General features: G+C 43.4%; 1 protein-coding gene across 2 annotated transcripts; it reads right to left on the reverse strand.

Annotated features, from left to right (window-relative positions):
• Window positions 1-451: 451 nt before the first annotated feature.
• Window positions 452-17,604, reverse strand: chrnb1 (cholinergic receptor, nicotinic, beta 1 (muscle)). 2 transcript variants are annotated; one of them, XM_027028923.3, is made up of 11 exons: window positions 17,392-17,604; window positions 15,337-15,470; window positions 14,215-14,259; window positions 13,576-13,685; window positions 10,554-10,662; window positions 8,011-8,155; window positions 7,473-7,661; window positions 7,070-7,293; window positions 4,621-4,793; window positions 1,562-1,709; window positions 452-848 (listed from the first exon to the last, which is right to left on the reverse strand). In XM_027028923.3, exons 1-11 carry the CDS (start codon window positions 17,450-17,452, stop codon window positions 702-704), a joined length of 1,485 nt encoding a protein of 494 aa, XP_026884724.2. In that variant the 5' UTR covers window positions 17,453-17,604; the 3' UTR covers window positions 452-701. The 2 variants fall into 2 exon arrangements, with proteins under 2 accessions (XP_026884724.2, XP_081550798.1); XM_081694672.1 differs by lacking the exon at window positions 17,392-17,604 and adding an exon at window positions 15,825-15,991.

The raw sequence follows: 17,604 nt of genomic DNA on the forward strand, positions 1-17,604 counted from the left end.
ATGGCGTCTTAAGACAGTAAGTCGTGGAGGTCAGTTCAGTAACAGGCTGGTGTGGTGATCCTCACAGAGCAGGAGGTCACAGCGTTCATGTAGGCACTGGGATCACAGACTGTAAACACTTCTTTAATTCTCATGCTCTCTGATCTGAATTTAAAAAACTAACTTGGCTGACAGGTGCTTCTCAAACTCTATCTGTCTGTGCGTGTGTTTGTGGTTTTGTGCCTATGTGTATGACTGTGTGTGTGTGTGGGTTTGTGTATGTGTGTGCCTATGTATGTGTATGTGTCTGCGTGTGTGTTTAATGAGAATTCCTTCGCTGGTTCATGTAGTGGGAGGATTAGGCTGGTATATGAGAATAACCTATCTACAAATGCAGCCAAGGTTGAATGTATATAAGTATAAGTTCAGTATATGTTCAGTCCAGTAGATATTCCAGAGGCCACACACTGTATTCCTTTTCATACACAGTATCTTTAATTAACACATCAAATTCACACTTTTATCAAAAAACTATTACAGCTATTATCTTTAACAGAACACTTCTCACTGAGTGACAGAATAAATATTGCACTCTTTATCTATAGCGACACATGAGCATGGACGTAAACATATGAAATTCTGTGTTCAGCAGTGTGCTTTGCCCACTGCCTAGGTGTGTTCTGGATCTCAAAAGTCAAAGGTCAGGGTGATGAGTTCCAAGGTCAGGGTTCCATGAAGGGGTCAGTGGGTGTGGCATTGAAGCTGGCATCAGCAAAAATGGCGAGTGTACCAATGGTGGTGAAGACGACGAAGATCCAGAAGAAGAGGCGATCGACCACCATGGCAACAAACTGCCAGTCGTCCACCATCTGTAGGCATACACACGCACACACACGCATGCACGCACGCACGCACCCACAGGATATTATGTACACAGAAAGGAAAAAAGGTCTTTATAAATGTAAATGACAGACTGAAGAATGGTTAAGAAGACCCACAGAGGGATCTGCACTTCTGTTCTGTCATGTCCTGTTTCAGGACGGACATGGTGATGATGATGATGGTGATGATGGTGATATAATGCTAGAAATGTTACTGTCGATTTGCAGACACTTCTGTTTGGATTTTGATTTGCGGACACTTCTGTTTGGATGCATGTTGCTTCTTAGCGTCAAACTCTTGAATCTGATGTATGTGCGTATTGGTATCATCCATTGCATTTCCTCGCCGAGCAAGGTTAATGCGATCATATTTTCATTATTATTGACCATTTTGGCATGAAACCAGCAGCACACCTGAACTCTATGAACTGTGTGAGTGCACTGACAGATATGAAGGTCAGTGCCAACAACTGTTAATGCTGCTGCTTTACACTGAATATCCAGAGACGAAGAACAGCAAGCCAGTGGGTGTAGCCAGGACGAGGTTTTAGGCCTTCAAACACACTCAGACCACCCAGTCCCGACTCCATTTCACAAGGTTTGGCCAGGTTGTGCATAACTGCCAGTTTATCTGCTACAGGGTGAAGTCGAACAGATGCTATAAGAATGGCAGAAAGGGCATGAATGAAGGAGGTTCTCACAGCATGGTAATCCTTCTCCGCCTGCATCTGCCCGGCGATGTAGCAGACTGCCTCCACGGCAGACTTCAGGTCTGGAGGCAGAGTCAGGTGCAGACTGGGGCCATCGATAAATTTCCGCAGGTCCGTACAGAGGCCGTCTGGCTGGTACCTGCAACACGGCAGCAGTGACAGAAACAAGCAGGGTGATTGTCCAGCACGGTCCACTAGCACCAAGACCGAACAGGAGCGGGAGTATCCATAGTTTTGAAAAAGCAGCTTTCTCCGTACACTTTAACGTGTACGACAGTGACCACAGGGCAACCATCTAACACAATGAACATTATTACATTAACAGATCCTCTTGTTCTGTTTGTGTAATTTAAGTGAACTGCTTGGATTACAGCAGCTAGAAAACCACTAGCCACATCACACCACTCCACACACTAGTATGTGAGTACTACTTGCACCCATTTGCTTTTCACAAATAGACTTCTAACATTTAAAGCTTTAACACAGTCCAGCCAAGCTGTTGTGTAGGTGTGTGTGTGTTTGTTTGTGTGTGTGTGTGTGTGTTTGGGGTGGGGTTGGATGTGTGGGCTCTGACATAATCCCAAATCAGAGAGAAGGGCACCTTCCCCCAAATTCCATGTCAACATGACCCTTGAGGAATGTAGATCTCTCGTTCAATACACCCTGCTCTCTCTCCCCTCCTGAATTTTTATAGCGCCAGTGAATTAGTTAATCTGCTCTGTGGCAAAACACCCCACAACCCCATCCCACCACTGGAGGGCAGTGCAGATCTTCTCAGTGCACACACTCCTCTGTCCCTGCTGGTTGAGTGTTCTGGGCAGGCTGCAGCTGCTGTGGGCTCCCAGAGTGCACCAGTGTCCTGAGCAGCACTCCCCATACCGAGGGAAGCCCACTGATATACACTATACCACAGACATCCTAAAAGATATATTCATATATTCAGAGTCTAACAATCACATTTTCATTGTAATCTTCTTAATACCCCCCCCCCCCCACTATATTTGTAGGTAAAGTTTTGCTTGGCCTGATTAACATACATTTCCATACCCTTCAGCCATAGTTGCCTAAGCACAGAAAGCTAAGAGCCTCTCATGCACTTGTGTTTCCTCATATTAGATCTGTAGCATTTATCTGTTAATGACCATCCTGTCAATCTAAGATAAGAGATCTGCCAGGGAAAAAAAAAAGGTGAAACTGGAGAAAATGCGGGAGAGAGAGAGAGAGAGAGGGAGAGAGAGTGAGAGAGAGAGAGAGAGAGAGAGAGAGAGAGAGAGAGAGAGAGAGAGAGGGGCGTCCACTGTCCTGCACTGCAGAAGAGCCCTCCCTGTTTCCCTGCACGGGACCCGATGGAGAGAATCCCACGCTGTGTCTCGTACAGGATCAAGGCAGCATACTGCGCTTGCTGTGGCCGGCTCTCACACACCTTGACACTTGCTTTCACAGCTGCTGCCGTTTTCTGGAGCCCCATACCTCTTCCGACCCGGCCCCCCCTCCCTGCACCGTGGATCAGGCAAGTGCGGATGACTAATCAGGAAGGATTAATTCTACTAAGACATGCCTCTGCGTGTGCCAAGACACGGCGTAAAAGCAACTAAAGAGGTGCAAGATACTGCTGCCTCATCGAAAGCCTCTGATTCCATTTCCATCTCCCGCTCCTCCGTCTCTCCGCCTCCTTTCTTCCTCTCTTTCATCTCTAAACACGACAGGGCTAATGAGTCTCAGCAGATCTGTGCTGGTCATTATTATTCTAGCAAATCTTTTATTATACACACACACACCCTGCTCTCTAGGTCACTGAGAGAGCAGATCCCTGGATGAGGTGATTTGGAGCATATAAGAAACTACTAAGGATTAATCTCATCAGCAGAAGTTTAGCCACAGAGACTTCCCCACATGCCCAGGAGGGTTTTGTACAAGCAGATATCATACACTTCACTGTCATACACCACACACTTCACTGTCATACATCACACACTTCACTGTCATACACCACACACTTCACTGTCATACACCACACACTTCACTGTCATACATCACACACTTCACTGTCATACACCACACACTTCACTGTCATACATCACACACTTCACTGTCATACACCACACACTTCACTGTCATACATCACACACTTCACTGTCATTCATCACACACTTCACTGTCATTCATCACACACTTCACTGTCATACACCACACACTTCACTGTCATTCATCACACACTTCACTGTCATACACCACACACTTCACTGTCATACATCACACACTTCATTGTCATACACCACACACTTCACTGTCATACATTACACACTTCACTGTCATACACCACACACTTCACTGTCATACACCACACACTTTACTATCATACCTCATACATTTCAGTGTTATACGTCACACACTGTGCATACTGTCGAGCAACATAACAGTAAACCCCCCAAATCCCATGATTTCTGTTCCACACTAACACAGTTATTAATTCTGCCTTTTCATGCAGCTTCTGCTCAGTATTCTAAAATAGGTTTGGCAGAATTTACCAAATTTAGTTGTGTGTTTTGTACATTGATTATTCTAATAAGATCCTTCCTGAGTGTCTCACTTGCATGTGTGTCACCTGTGCTGGGGCTCACCTGTTGGGCTTGTGTGTGTGTGTCACATGAGCGGGGGCTCACCTGTTGGGCTTGTGTGTGTGTGTCAGCTAAACGGGGGCTCACCTGTTGGGTTTGTATGTGTGTGTGTCAGCTAAACGGGGGCTCACCTGTTGGGCTTGTGTGTGTGTGTCAGCTAAACGGGGGCTCACCTGTTGGGCTTGTGTGTGTGTGTGTCACCTGAGCAGGGGCTCACCTGTTGGGCTTGTGTGTGTGTGTGTCACCTGAGCGGGGACTCACCTGTTGGGCTTGTGTGTGTGTGTGTCACCTGAGCAGGGGCTCACCTGTTGGGCTTGTGTGTGTGTGTCAGCTAAACGGGGGCTCACCTGTTGGACTTGTGTGTGTGTGTTACCTGAGCGGGGACTCACCTGTTGGGTTTGTGTGTGTGTGTCACCTGAGCAGGGGGCTCACCTGTTGGGCTTGGGGAAGAGCACACTGGTGTTGGGCTTGCGGATAAAGTACTCGTCTGCTCCTCGGCTAGTGGCGTTGAGGTTCTCCTTCTTGGGAGGACGCTCCAAGGAGGGCAGCACCTCCACCTTGGGCCTTTGCATGCCCAGGTATGGGGGCAGCTGGTGGAGGAAGATCTGCAGAAAGCACAGGTGGCCTGTCAAGTGCCTCTGCTATAGGAAAGCTCTTTGACATTGAAGGAATATCAGATCTCAGTGTGCATAGAGTACTGCAGAGTAGCAGAGTTAAATTCTCTCATGACTACTAAGACTAGCAGTTAAACATAATTCCTGAAGGAACTATTATATATCAGTAAGCAGGACATTTTGTGAACCAAGCATGCGATCCAGCTGAAAACAACATCTGTAATTGACAATGATTAACAGAACCATCAAGGTTTACCTCAAAGTGTAAAAACTTTTTTGACTATGAGATTAAACAAGTTCCAGTGCTTGTAACAGTTATCACAGTCAACAGACGTTCTGCCTGCAAATGGCAGATTACATTAGCATCTTTCCTGTGCAGTCTTTTACAAGCATCATGCTTCACACAGGAGATGACATTTATGACCACACAGGAGATGACGTTTATGACCACACAGGAGATGATGTTTCTGACCACAGGAGATGATGTTTATAACCACATAGGAGATAACCTTTATGACTACACAGGACATGACGTTTATGACCACACAGGTGATGACATTCATGACCACATAGGAGATAACCTTTATGACCACACAGGAGATGATGTTTATGACCACAGTAGATGACATTTATGACCACACAGGTGATGACTTTTGTGACCACACAGGAGATGACATTTATGACCACACAGGAGACGATGTTTATGATCACATAGGATATGACCTTTATGACCACACAGGTGATGATGTTTATGACCACATTATAAGAGATGATTATTCTGACCACATGGTACATTCATAATATTTCTGTCCACACAGGAGGTAACATTTCTAACTACAAAGGAGATTACTTTTCTGTCTACATAGGTAGACCTGTCTAATCATGCATTTTAATGACATTTCTTAATTGTTTGTTTGATTTGAATTTCTGGATGTCATGCATTGTTTATGCAAAATATTACAAGGTTACAGTTAAATATTACAATCAATTATTACATATGTTTGTTAAGTCAGTAAGGATAATATTGCCTTGCTCAAAAGAACTTCTGATAAAAACTTACCTGAGAGTCTACATCTTGAATCTTGATCATTCTACATCATTATTCCGTGAATAACCTTGGGTGGCAGTAACTCACCATAAAAGCAGTAGGGTACATTTGCCAGCTTCTTATGCTACAAAGAGCATAGCCAGGCATGCCCTGTGAAAGGCTCAGTGCCTGTGCCCTGCATGAACATATGTGTTCGTATGTGTACTGTACACACACACACACAAACAAATGTGTACTCACGCACGCAAACACTCACACATGAACATGCAGAGATGCACACATATGCACAAACATATATAAAGAAACATGCACACACACGAACATATGCAAAGATTCACACATGTGCACACACACACACACACACACACACACACACACACACACACACACACCCGTGTCATATTCACAAAGGATTTTACAGTGATGAATGGGTCAGGTTTGTGGGTAAGCTTGGCATAAAACCCATTATTTCTCTGTATTTCTAGTGTCAGTAAGAACTAGTGTCTGCTACTACACTATTAATACTTTTGTAATCATAAAAGATCACAGGGCTCCATCTGAGCTGTTACCCTGCTTGTATGTTTGTTTGTTTTGTTTGTCAGTCCTTCCTTACTTACTTCCCACCGTCCTGCCTTTCATGCTGATCCTGGTTCCATTATTAATGGCTAATTAACTCTCTACACTCTACACTGGAACAGGAATCACGGAGGTCCAGCATGGAGGAGCCCCTCCCCCTGATCTAAGGGGCTCTCAGTAATGTGGAGGCCAGCACTACTGATAGGAGGTTAATGACTGCACAGAGCGAGCTGTTTGCAGTACTCCCACACCATTGGCTTGGGTGCCTGATTCCTCACTAAGCCCAAACTTTCTCTGTTAATATTGTTTTTTTTCTTCTCTTTTTTGTTTGATTGTGAGCTCCTGTTACTCCTTTCATAACATCATGAAAATGTGTTTGAATTAGAGTAAAAGAAAGTGCTGAATATAGGGTTTGTCCAATATATGGGGCTTTTACTGTAAAGTCTCCAACTCTGAAAATGTGACTGATGTCACGAAGCTTGCTGCAAGTGCCGTGTGTCTCTTCACTTTCACATAATGTTCAGCTACTGAAGATCATCTGTACTTGAGAACAGTGACGAGGAGCTGGAGAGTCTGGATGAAACGAACAAAACATACAGACTAAAGAGCAGATTTGTGTAGTGAGCGTGAGCTGCTGACTGACCTTGCGTACCCACAGGGGCATGTCATGGGTGTTGGGTGAACGTTCGTGCAGGTTCAACACCACCACACTGAGGATGACAGAGAACGTCACCAGGATCATAGTGAACATCAGGTAGTTCACTATGATGGGCACGCCTAGGGAAGTCTCCGGAACTTTGTCAGCCAGCAGGAGAAGGAAGACAGTGAGGGTGAGCAGAACGTTGATGGAAAGACCCATCTTCTCTCCTGAACAGGGACAAGCCGAGAAGAAGCGGCGTACATTTCATGGAAGAATCAAACATGAAATTAGTCAGTTATGAAAAGATAATAGTTATGCTGAAGTATCTGAAGTCCAGGCCTGTCTAGTGGGTGCATGGTGCTAGTGGGCGTGGCAATGGGGAGGGGGCGCGGCAATGGCATCTCACCAGCCTCGGGTGGTAGATAGAAGTTAAAGATAGCGATGATGGTGAGTAAGACGCAGGGCAGGATAATGTTGATGATGTAGTACAAGGACTTTCTCTCGATGATCAGGTAGAAGGTGATGTCCTCATAGAAGTCTTCCTTCTTCACATTCTTCTTGGTCACCTTGTGACGAATATACCACTCACCGCTCTCTGTGGGCATGGGAACTCAGTCAAGCGGAGGGTACACTATGTGTATGTGTATTTTGCATTCAGTGTAGTCTTACTATAAAGAACCATTTGTTTTCATTTTCGCTTGAAATGGCAGGTCAGGCATCCACAGATCTAGTCATTTTAGTTTTCAGATCTGTCTGTGCGTCTGAAGCACGGCCGAGGCCACTCGAATAATCTAGCCTTGTTCTGGCCTCTTGATGTAAGTTGACATTGGTAAATAGTTTCTGCCTGGCTGGCATCAAAGGCTGCAGACATGATTGCTATGCTGAACGTTTCCCACGGAAGCTCCTTTCTGCTGCTTTGATCCCAGCTGGCTGTGTGTGCGTACCACTGAAGACTGTGTCATAGATGATCTCTCGGATCTCGTCGCCTTTCTCATCGAGGGCATACTGAAGATCTATTTCAGAGGAGTCGTACGTAGAAGAGTGGAATATCATGGTGCAGTTCTGCCAATCAAAGGGAAAGTATGTCACCTGTAAAATAAAAGGAAGAGTATGGAAATATAAGAACTGGAGGTCACATCTGAGGCCAGTGTATGCATTTTCCTATTGAATGTGTGTGTGTGTGTGTGTGTGTGTGTGTGTGTGTGCGTGCGTGTGCATATGCTTATGTGCTTATGTGTGATCACATCTGTCTACATGCCCTCCTCTGAAATGAATGATTTAATCTCTCAGATTATGCTTTATTTATATCTCCTCTAATAGTTTTTATTCTCTCTTTCTCATACACACACACACACACACACACACACACACACACACGTTCATGTGTCAATGTTCATTAAAAACATTCCAGTGAGAAAAAGTTGAAGAGAAATGTTCAGAGTATAGCAGAACAGAATGAAAAGGACAGAGAACGTGAGAAAGAGAACACTGGAAACAGGCTGTAATGTGCAGATAAAGGAGGCACACAACCAACAAATTTAACTCTAAATAACATTCACCAAACAAACAAATGCTGTTTATACAAATGAACCTAAATGAAAAATAATATAAATGAATTGCGCAAATACACTTCATGCGTAGTTAAAAAAAGACTTTTGCATTGTACACTTTCCAAGCCCCGTGTGCCATAGTGTACAGTAACATTTACTGGAACGCATGGTCCTGTCTGTGAACATTGGTTAAGTGATAATTTTTTTGAGGTTGGCATTTTGGCTCTGTAATCCAGCACATTGGATTTGGAATTATTATAGTGATTATAGAGCTAAAGTGCAGAATGTAGCTTTGTTTCAAAGCCTGCATTTAAACCAATCAACTATAATATTAAAACCACATACCTAATATTGTGCTACCAAAATAGCTCTGAACTATCAAGACATGGACTACACAAGACCTATGAAGGTGTCCTGTGCTATGTAAGACCAAGACATTAGCAGCAAATCCTTTAAGCCCTGTATGTAGTAAGGTGGGGCCTCCATGATTTGAATTCATTTTTCCAGTGCATCCTACAGATTCTCCACTGAACTGAGACCTGCGGTATTTGGAGGCCAGATTTTGGCACATTCCTCAAACTATTCCTGAACAAATTCTGCAGTGTGGCAGGGTACATTATCCTGTCGAAAAGGCCACTGCAACTGAGGAATAACATTGCCATTTAGGGTTGCACTTGGTCTATAACAATATTTAGGTAGGTGGTACGTGTCAAAATGAAATCCACATGAATGCCAGGACTCAAGATTTCCTAGCAGAACTTTCCCAGAGCATCACACAGCCTCTGCCAACTTGTCCTCTTCTTATAGAGCATTTTTCCTGCTTCCAACACATCAGTTTCAAGAACTGACTGGTCACTTGCTGCCTAATATATCCTACCCTTGACAGATGCTATTGTAGTGAGACAATCAGCGTCATCCACTTAACCTGTCGGTGTTTTTAATGTTACGGCTGATTTTTAAGGGTCCCCATTTAAGGCAGTTGAGTAAATTAGCACTATTCAAAATACAACTGTCATGTCTAACATTTTGGTTGCCAATTTTTTGTAGTTGATGACTGATTGAAGTCTATGACCCACAAACATCACAGACAGGTCTATATCACAGCCAGGTCTATATCACAGTTCATTTCAACTCCTGCTTTCAGGGTCTTCATTCTTAAAAAAAACATGGGGCATTTGGTTGAATCTGAACAGCTAAGATGCTTTTGCTCACTTCAACTGATCCTTATTCTGCTGTTAGCAGCCACACAACCCCACCATGTTTTTGAGAAGAGGATCACGTGCACTGCCTTCTCTTTTGGCACAAGCTCATCACTGCCTCTTCTACCCACTACACTTTCTCCCAGGCTGTCGTCTAAATATTTCAGTATGCAGTATGTGACCAAAATAAAAATTTCCAGTACACCAAAGATACCTGGATCACGTACTACTTTGGTCAAATATTCCAGTGTGCAACTAGAGCTATCTTCATTGTGTACTGCATTCCAACATGCAATGGTGGCTGAAAATCTTTCCCGGATGAGCGAAACCTTCATACTTTCGCGTGACCTCGTAGTATGGCTTGCATAATTGATACTATACTGCATACTACAAGAGGGACCAGTAAGCAGTATACAATATAAACTGCAGTATACAGTATACAGTACATAGTATGCTATTTTGAACATAGACCCAGAATATTATAGGGTTTCCATGTTTTTTTAACTGAACCTTTCTCTCATTTCTGTTCTTAAGACATACAATTGGTTTGCAGCTGGTGATGAACCACCAGCAGTCATGGTTTGTATATTCATTATGGTAATCTAATGCATGTATGTATCAACTCAGTACATTGCTGTAAAAAAAATAGTAACATTTACTGTAGCTTTGAAGTAAAGCCGTTCAGCTTCATAGTCATCACCTCTGCACACTGTATGGTCTGTGTGAGGGCTGTCATACCTTAACTCCACAGGAGCTCCGGTAGATAGCAGGGGGAGACCATGTCACTCGCCCATTGCTGTACACCTGGGCATGGACATACAGAGACACATCGAACACACCATCGTTACTGCACACACACACACACACACACACACACACACACACACACACACACACACACACACACACACACACAAAGGCTTAATGTAAATATTCTCTGATCAGTAACACCCTTACAGTCTTTAATGTACTGGACATAAATATCGAAAGTAAAAAATTGCTTGAACAAGCTTGTACAGGTTATTTGATTTACATTACCTTGCACTTCAGTATCAACCATATAAATGTATTTTCTTACAAAACCATCAATTAAATGAAAATCAGTATAAAAAAAAACAACGAATGATTTATCCATGTCCTCATTACAAAACATGCTGAGAAACTCACATTGGATTCTGAACTTTCCATCTTGAGCTTATGCACTGGACCACTGATCATGGGTCAATACCTCTTGTGGGCATGCCCAGAACCAGTCCCTGCTTTCTGCATGAAGGTGCTATTAAAATTCTGTTGCCTTTTTTTCATGAGCTTGCTGAATGTGCAGACCACATCCAAAGTGGCTTACAGGAACGTGCTGTCACTTTGATGCCATATTTGTAAATCCCCAGACAAGCAATTTCAAGGTAAGTAATACCACACCTGTTGGTGCAACCCCCTGCATCTATGCATCCCCATTATCTACAGAACGAGGTCAATTTGATGCGCTCCCATATAAATTTCAAAACTACAAACACTGATGTAATGCCACGTGGAGCTTGGCAGTGACATAATCATTGTTGTTTTGGCTCCTAACTTCACCAGGCTGGATTTGAAATGGTACAATGACTATGAAGTTAAAGTACAGCATATCAGCATTAATTTGATGGCATTCACACGTGTTCTTGTTGAAACATGTAGGAATACTAGTCCTTTTCATGCAGTCTATGCATTCTCAGTGTGATTCCAGCTGGGTTACTCATATGGTTAATAAAGGACTGTTTGCTCTGAAAAACCAGTTGCTTTCACAGCTGATGCAAGGTCAAGCACCATCCACGACATTTGATGATGGAAGACATTTGGTTGGATCTGCTCCTGGTGTCGCAAAAAAAAAGAAAAAAAAAAAAAGAAGAAATAATCGTAATGCAAAGATCATTACATGGTAGGGTATCATACTGAACACTCGCTGTAGCATTTGAGATAGTCTTAACGCTACAATGCATGTGACAAACGAGGCCCCAATCAATTAAGATGCTTCAGTCACAGTAGAATTCTGTCACTTCAGAATTCATCCCACTGCCTCTGTCAGCAGTCACGTCAAGATGAGAGAATCCGTGGGTAATGGGTTGAGTGTATATCTGTTTCACACATATTATTCCATACATGCTGTTGGTCATATACCTTAGCGGCTTGACAGAGGAGCAGACAACGTGTAAAGGTTAAAGTGGAGTGGAGTTTATCAGAGTTTATTCTAGAGTGTGAAGTGACTGCGCACAGCAGGAAGGGCAACAGATGGAAGACTTAAACCTTAGCAGTTCAGTTTCATCCTCAGTCTGCCACTACCATAGCTCGTCTGCTACTGCTAAGCTGAATGTGGAACTGTTGCGTCGTACAAGCTTATTTTTTGACAGTTAATACTTTGGCTTAATTTGACATATTTATTATCACTTGCAGCTTCATGATGGCCTGCTTTACAGTTGACAGTTCTTTGGTCTTTGTCTTGTGAGAGTAACACACCCCACATGCAAACACTGACTCTAGAATTAGATTCTAGACTCTAGAATTAGACTCTGTCATGTTGGTAAAGTGATCCTGGCATACCATGCGATGCAACGCCAAGAACGAAACGACTAGCCAAGCTGACTATTATTTATGCTCCATTAAAATGGTGGCACTATCTGTAAAAGGAGTCTGTGCATCCAGTACAGATGTAAATGCTTTGGAATGAATGCCAGCCTCCTGCACTTTACCTTCATAGCCAGCGCTTCATTTACAACTCAAACTGATGGGGTGCAGAGCTAAAGCAATGAAAACTGTGCCACTGTTCAATGATTTAGTTCACCGTTAGTCCGCTTAGTCCATGGCTCAGTTAGTTAGTTCTTCAGATGTAACCCAGAACTCCTTCCCTTGGCAGGTACCTGCTAGGACATGGTGGACAAGTGACCTTGGGAACAAATTACACTATCAGGAAGACCTCAGTATGTGACACTGAGACTATTCGTACCAATAATGAGAATAAACTGACCTATAAAGAACATTTTTCAACACAAATGTTTTCCAGGGACTTTCTGCCTTGTCTTGTGCATAAATGAATCCCTGTTCTAATGCACTTACTCAGATCACTAAGGGTCTGATATTTAGCTGATGACACACGTCCTGGTGCGTTTGGGACTGGGACTGGGAAAAGCTGTCCTCCGCCACTGTGTTCATATTATCAGTGCGATTACTCCATTAAAACAGACTGAACACAGAGACCAGCCTGCTGTACGACAGGTTTGTACACATCATTAAGTCAAATCTGCCCTCTATTCTTAAACCTCTTTTCATGATAATGCACAACAACAACTATTCTTTCACTGGGGACCAGTGGCAGAGCTGTTCGTATGTTTATCTACAACCTAGCAGAAGTGGTGTAGTTCTTTTCTTTGCAGGTAATGGTGCTTGATGGAGACAGCGCAGCAGGACAGGAGGCAGCATTAATCAGGGACACTAAGGAGAGCCGCGCTGCTGCCTCATCGCTGTGGGACCTGTGGGCGACGCTGAGTCAGTGGGGTCTAGGAGGCCCAGTATGGCAGCTATTGGAAAACCCTGCTGCTAAATTGGCTATAATTCTGGGATGAACGAATTTACTGCAGAGTTAATGGAAGTCTGTCTGCCTCTACACAGCACTAGGCCAGGAAACCACTGTGTGTAGCGAGAAAAGAGAGAGAGAGAGAGTGAGAGAGAGAGAGAAGAGAAAAGGCTGCTTGTCTGCCTTGTGGAAGCTACTCACACATACACTCACTTGTTGATAAGAACGATGTCTGGGAGCCATAATTTTTTTGAGGGAATTCGAAGTATGTCAGTCCCATCATGCTCTTTGGGGTTCCAGGTCAACCGGTGATCCTTCCACTCCTGCAATATATGGCCCAAAAATACACACTTTTGGATGCCAACCTGACTGTAGACCTGGCCCATCACACCGAGGTGCGATGTAGCTATGGCTCACAGATGTCATAGCAATATCCCATCTGAGTGAGCGGCATGGACTGTAGAGCCAGTCTCACTGAAGACAAAACCACCAGGAGACAAAGGGAGATGGGCTGGAAATGAGAACTCTAACCAGTTCATTTCATCACATTCATTTCAAATCTTCCACCCCACACCATTAATTATACTGGATGCAATTTCTCTGTGCATTTGTCCATGAATAATATCTGGGGCATTTGCATAATTTTTCATTTTGCATAATTTGTTCTTTATTGTTTCCAGTGTTCATAGCTTGATCATAATGGATGTGCACATGTTAACATCCAGGCCTGGTAAGATGTGCAGAGGCCAGCGTTTCACAGATTTCACAAGCGAGGCTTTCAAAATTGGAAATGTTGAGGGAGCTGGATGTGCTGGGGGCGGAGAACAGCCCCCATCTAGCACCAGCACTCACCATGTTCATGATCACAAAGGTGTTCATCTCTTCATTCTTCATGTTCTGTGGTGGAAAAAGGAAGCATTCCAATTAACAGCCGACTCTGTACCCTTCATGCAAGTCTGCATAATCTGTTAACAAAATCACTACTGTTGCTGTAAAAAAGCAGCTATAACTGCACTGTTGTCTATAATTAAGTCCAGTTGTAATCCTTACTCACTTACTTCTTACTTACTCTGTCACGGTGTATACCAGCTTTGGGAGTTTGCGGGCTTTTCATCTAATGATATTTATCATAACAACGTTCATGGTAGAAGATCTGCTGATATCAAATTACATATTTGAACTTGTGGATCAGTAATTTAGAATCCATATGTTGGAGAGGTCAGGGTGTGGCTGTGATGAGCAGGTAGAGGGCTCGCTACAGGAACAGGAACGACTGGGAATGCTGTTCCCAAACTGCTGTGTGAGCAGGTGCTAGTGGATGAGGAAGGCTGATGGGAATGTTGAATCGGGGGAGGCACGGAGGGAGGCCTGGCTATTTAAAGCCACAGCAGGAATGCTAGAAAGACAGCTGTTCCAAGCCCTCAGCCCATGACACACAGGTGGAGGACGGGCAAAGGAAGACCACATTACAAACAAATAGCTTTGCATCACGCAAACACTGCTATCTCCTGAATTTACTGACAGAATATGATTAAAATAGTAGATATGGTTATTATGACTACACATATGATTACTACCAGCTTCATAGGGCCACATTTAGTAGAGTGTTTAGTACATGCATTTCCAGAAACATAATCAGTGATTCTAGCATATGAGTTCAGCACACCACCAGAGAAAGAGACTGAAAGTCATGGTGTTTTCCTGTCAGGATGTATATTTGAGTATGCATAAAGGCCGGCTATTAATATCCACTCACAGGAAATAGAGGATACTGTGACCTGGATTACTTGCAGTAAGTAACACCCCCCCCACACACACGCGCGCATGCACACACACACAGAGCAACAGCTGAGACAAATTAAGTTAGTGCAACAAAAATACATTTCCCCAAGTCTCTTCGAAACTTGCAATTTATTAATAAAATAAAAATAAAAATCTATAAGGACACCTGCGTGGATGCATGTGGGAGCGTACCAGGCTAATGAAAGATGACAGGATCATGCCGATCCTCACGACCACTCTGCTCTGGGGCTTCTCGGCCGGCCGCACTTTGGGGTTGTATGCGGTGAAAAGCTTATTCATTAAGTCATTCTCTGCTTCTGAGGCCCCTGGGAGAGAAATGCCCAATCGTGTCAGAAATGAATTTCTTTTGACTTGGTATTCAATGGTTTTTAATTGATGTGATAGAACATAGGTAGGTTTTCATATCAAAGACCAGGTGGTCCAGGTGCTAGAACTTTTCAGCACTCTTTTTACCATGCACATGAGTTGACTGTAATGCCCAGTCAGTTACATTAACTGTTCAATACCAGTGATTACAAAATCCTGGATCAGAAAATAGATCTGTGGTAGAGCTGCAGTCCGTGTGTTTGTTTCCCATGATTATGACATATGAATATGAATGAGACTTTTTTTTTTGCAAAGACAGTTCCACAATACTAAAATATAAAATAGAAACTTGCAGCAGCATTGATTGGAAGGAGAGCTGTGGGCTCCTCTAAAGCTCCGTGCTCTCCAGTGCGTGCGGCTCCGTTGGCGCTTCATTTGTGTCTCCGTAAACGCTGATGTGTCTGATGTTGTCATGCATCCCTCCTGTTCCCCTGCTTTCGGAGGTTAGGAGCTTTCATAGGCGGTGGCTTTGCTTCCACCACATCCATTAACCCTGTCCGAGTTGCAGGCCCACCAGGGTCCGCGCTGGCAGTAACAAATGACAAGCCTCACCCTGCATGTCGTCTCCATTAGCACACCACCAAGAGGGGCTGGTACTACATCCTGGCACATGACAGGAGGAGCCTGCAGCTACAGTCTTGAGGCATGAGTAGGCAAAGAGCCCTTTCAGCTTGTGAAGGCACAAAAATGTACCGGGAATACAAGAAAATTGAGCAGGGGAAAGCAGCAGGGGAGAAATTAGCAGAAGAAAGTGAAAAATGTTTTGGTTTTTTTTCCTGATGAACAACAGCATTTGAAAATGAATGAGACCTTCTGGAGGATTGCCATTGATACTGTAGTTTTCCCCTCAAATACATGGCCCAGTGGCTGACAAATCATTGCTGCGATTAACCTCTCTAAAACACCTCTAAATTACCACCTCTTTTAAATAGTTGCTGATTCTGGATTTACGTTAATCAACTAATTTCCTCTGGGCATGTTTCAAAGTCAGCAAAAAAAGCAGAGAATATAAAAAATAAAGTTAGGCACAATTAAATCAAAAGGTTGAAAGTGCAACTATTTGGGTGGTTATTGAGCTTCTTTAGTGGTTGGTATAGTGTAGTGGGTATCAGTGCTGTTTCTCCCATGGAGGACTAATGCAGAATGCATACTCCATCTGGGAAAATGATCTGAGCTATATAAATAAGAGTCAACAGTAGCGTTGGGAAAGCCCCTAACGCTACATTCACCTCACTCTGTAACATTTTAACGGTAAATCTCTTATCCAGAGCGTCTGCCAAATGCGAAAAATGTCATGTAAAATGTAAACTAAACAAGGGAGCGTATTTATACCATTCCAAACATTCTAACAGGGTTTTGCAATCTGTGGAGTCAAAGGAAGCACAAATATCTAGGTTTTTTTATTTCATTAAAAATATTATTTTATGTAGACTTCTCAGAAACTTTGGGTCTAATCATCTAATTTTTTTATGCTAACACACAGACTGGCGGTCGGTAACCATAAAAAAACAAGGTTTTATTATACATTACATATCTACATGCAGAACAACACAAACATTTTAAACAATTTGGGAATCCTTTAAAGAGTGTAGAGTCGTATCACATAAATGACCTTCAGTCAATGTCATATTTAGTGAAGCCAAGATAATTCCAATTTGGTATGGAAAACGGGGTCTGATGGAACTAACAGTAGTTTAGAAAACTAAAATTTGTATGCATGAACAGTCTAGGTAACGGGACATTTCCTCAATGCTAACTAAACCACATCGAAAACAAACACAAAGCAGTGTTACTGTACACGAGACATAACGCGGTGCTCCGTTTGGTCTCGCAATACAACGGTGAGACTTGACAGCTTACCTCCGATTACGCACACGCCGTACACACAGCAGGTGAGCAGGAGCCAGTCCTGGGCCTTCATCGTGACCCACGAATTCAAAACACTATAATATTTTTATTTGCGCTAAGCAAACTTTAAGGCACGTCCGTTTCCTTCTCGAGAGTTTCGCAGCCTGCGCTGTGAGCGGAGTTACGGCGTGTCGGGCAGGGGGTTCGCGCCCCCGAAGGAGAAAC

The sequence above is a fragment of the Electrophorus electricus genome, chromosome 13, assembly GCF_041902795.1.
Source record: "Electrophorus electricus isolate QZ-2024a chromosome 13, ASM4190279v1, whole genome shotgun sequence".
Classification (NCBI taxonomy): Eukaryota; Metazoa; Chordata; class Actinopteri; order Gymnotiformes; family Gymnotidae; genus Electrophorus; species Electrophorus electricus.

Coding starts and splice junctions, on each gene's coding strand:
- chrnb1 (XM_081694672.1), bottom strand. CDS start 15,945: ATGACAACATCAGACACATCAGCGTTTACGGAGACACAAATGAAGCGC. Junction 15,471..15,824: donor TCCTTCCAATCAATGCTGCT/GCAAGTTTCTAT, acceptor TTTCTCTCCCAG/GGGCCTCAGAAGCAGAGAAT. Junction 1,710..4,620: donor CTCTTCCCCAAGCCCAACAG/GTGAGCCCCCTG, acceptor GCCGTGTTGCAG/GTACCAGCCAGACGGCCTCT.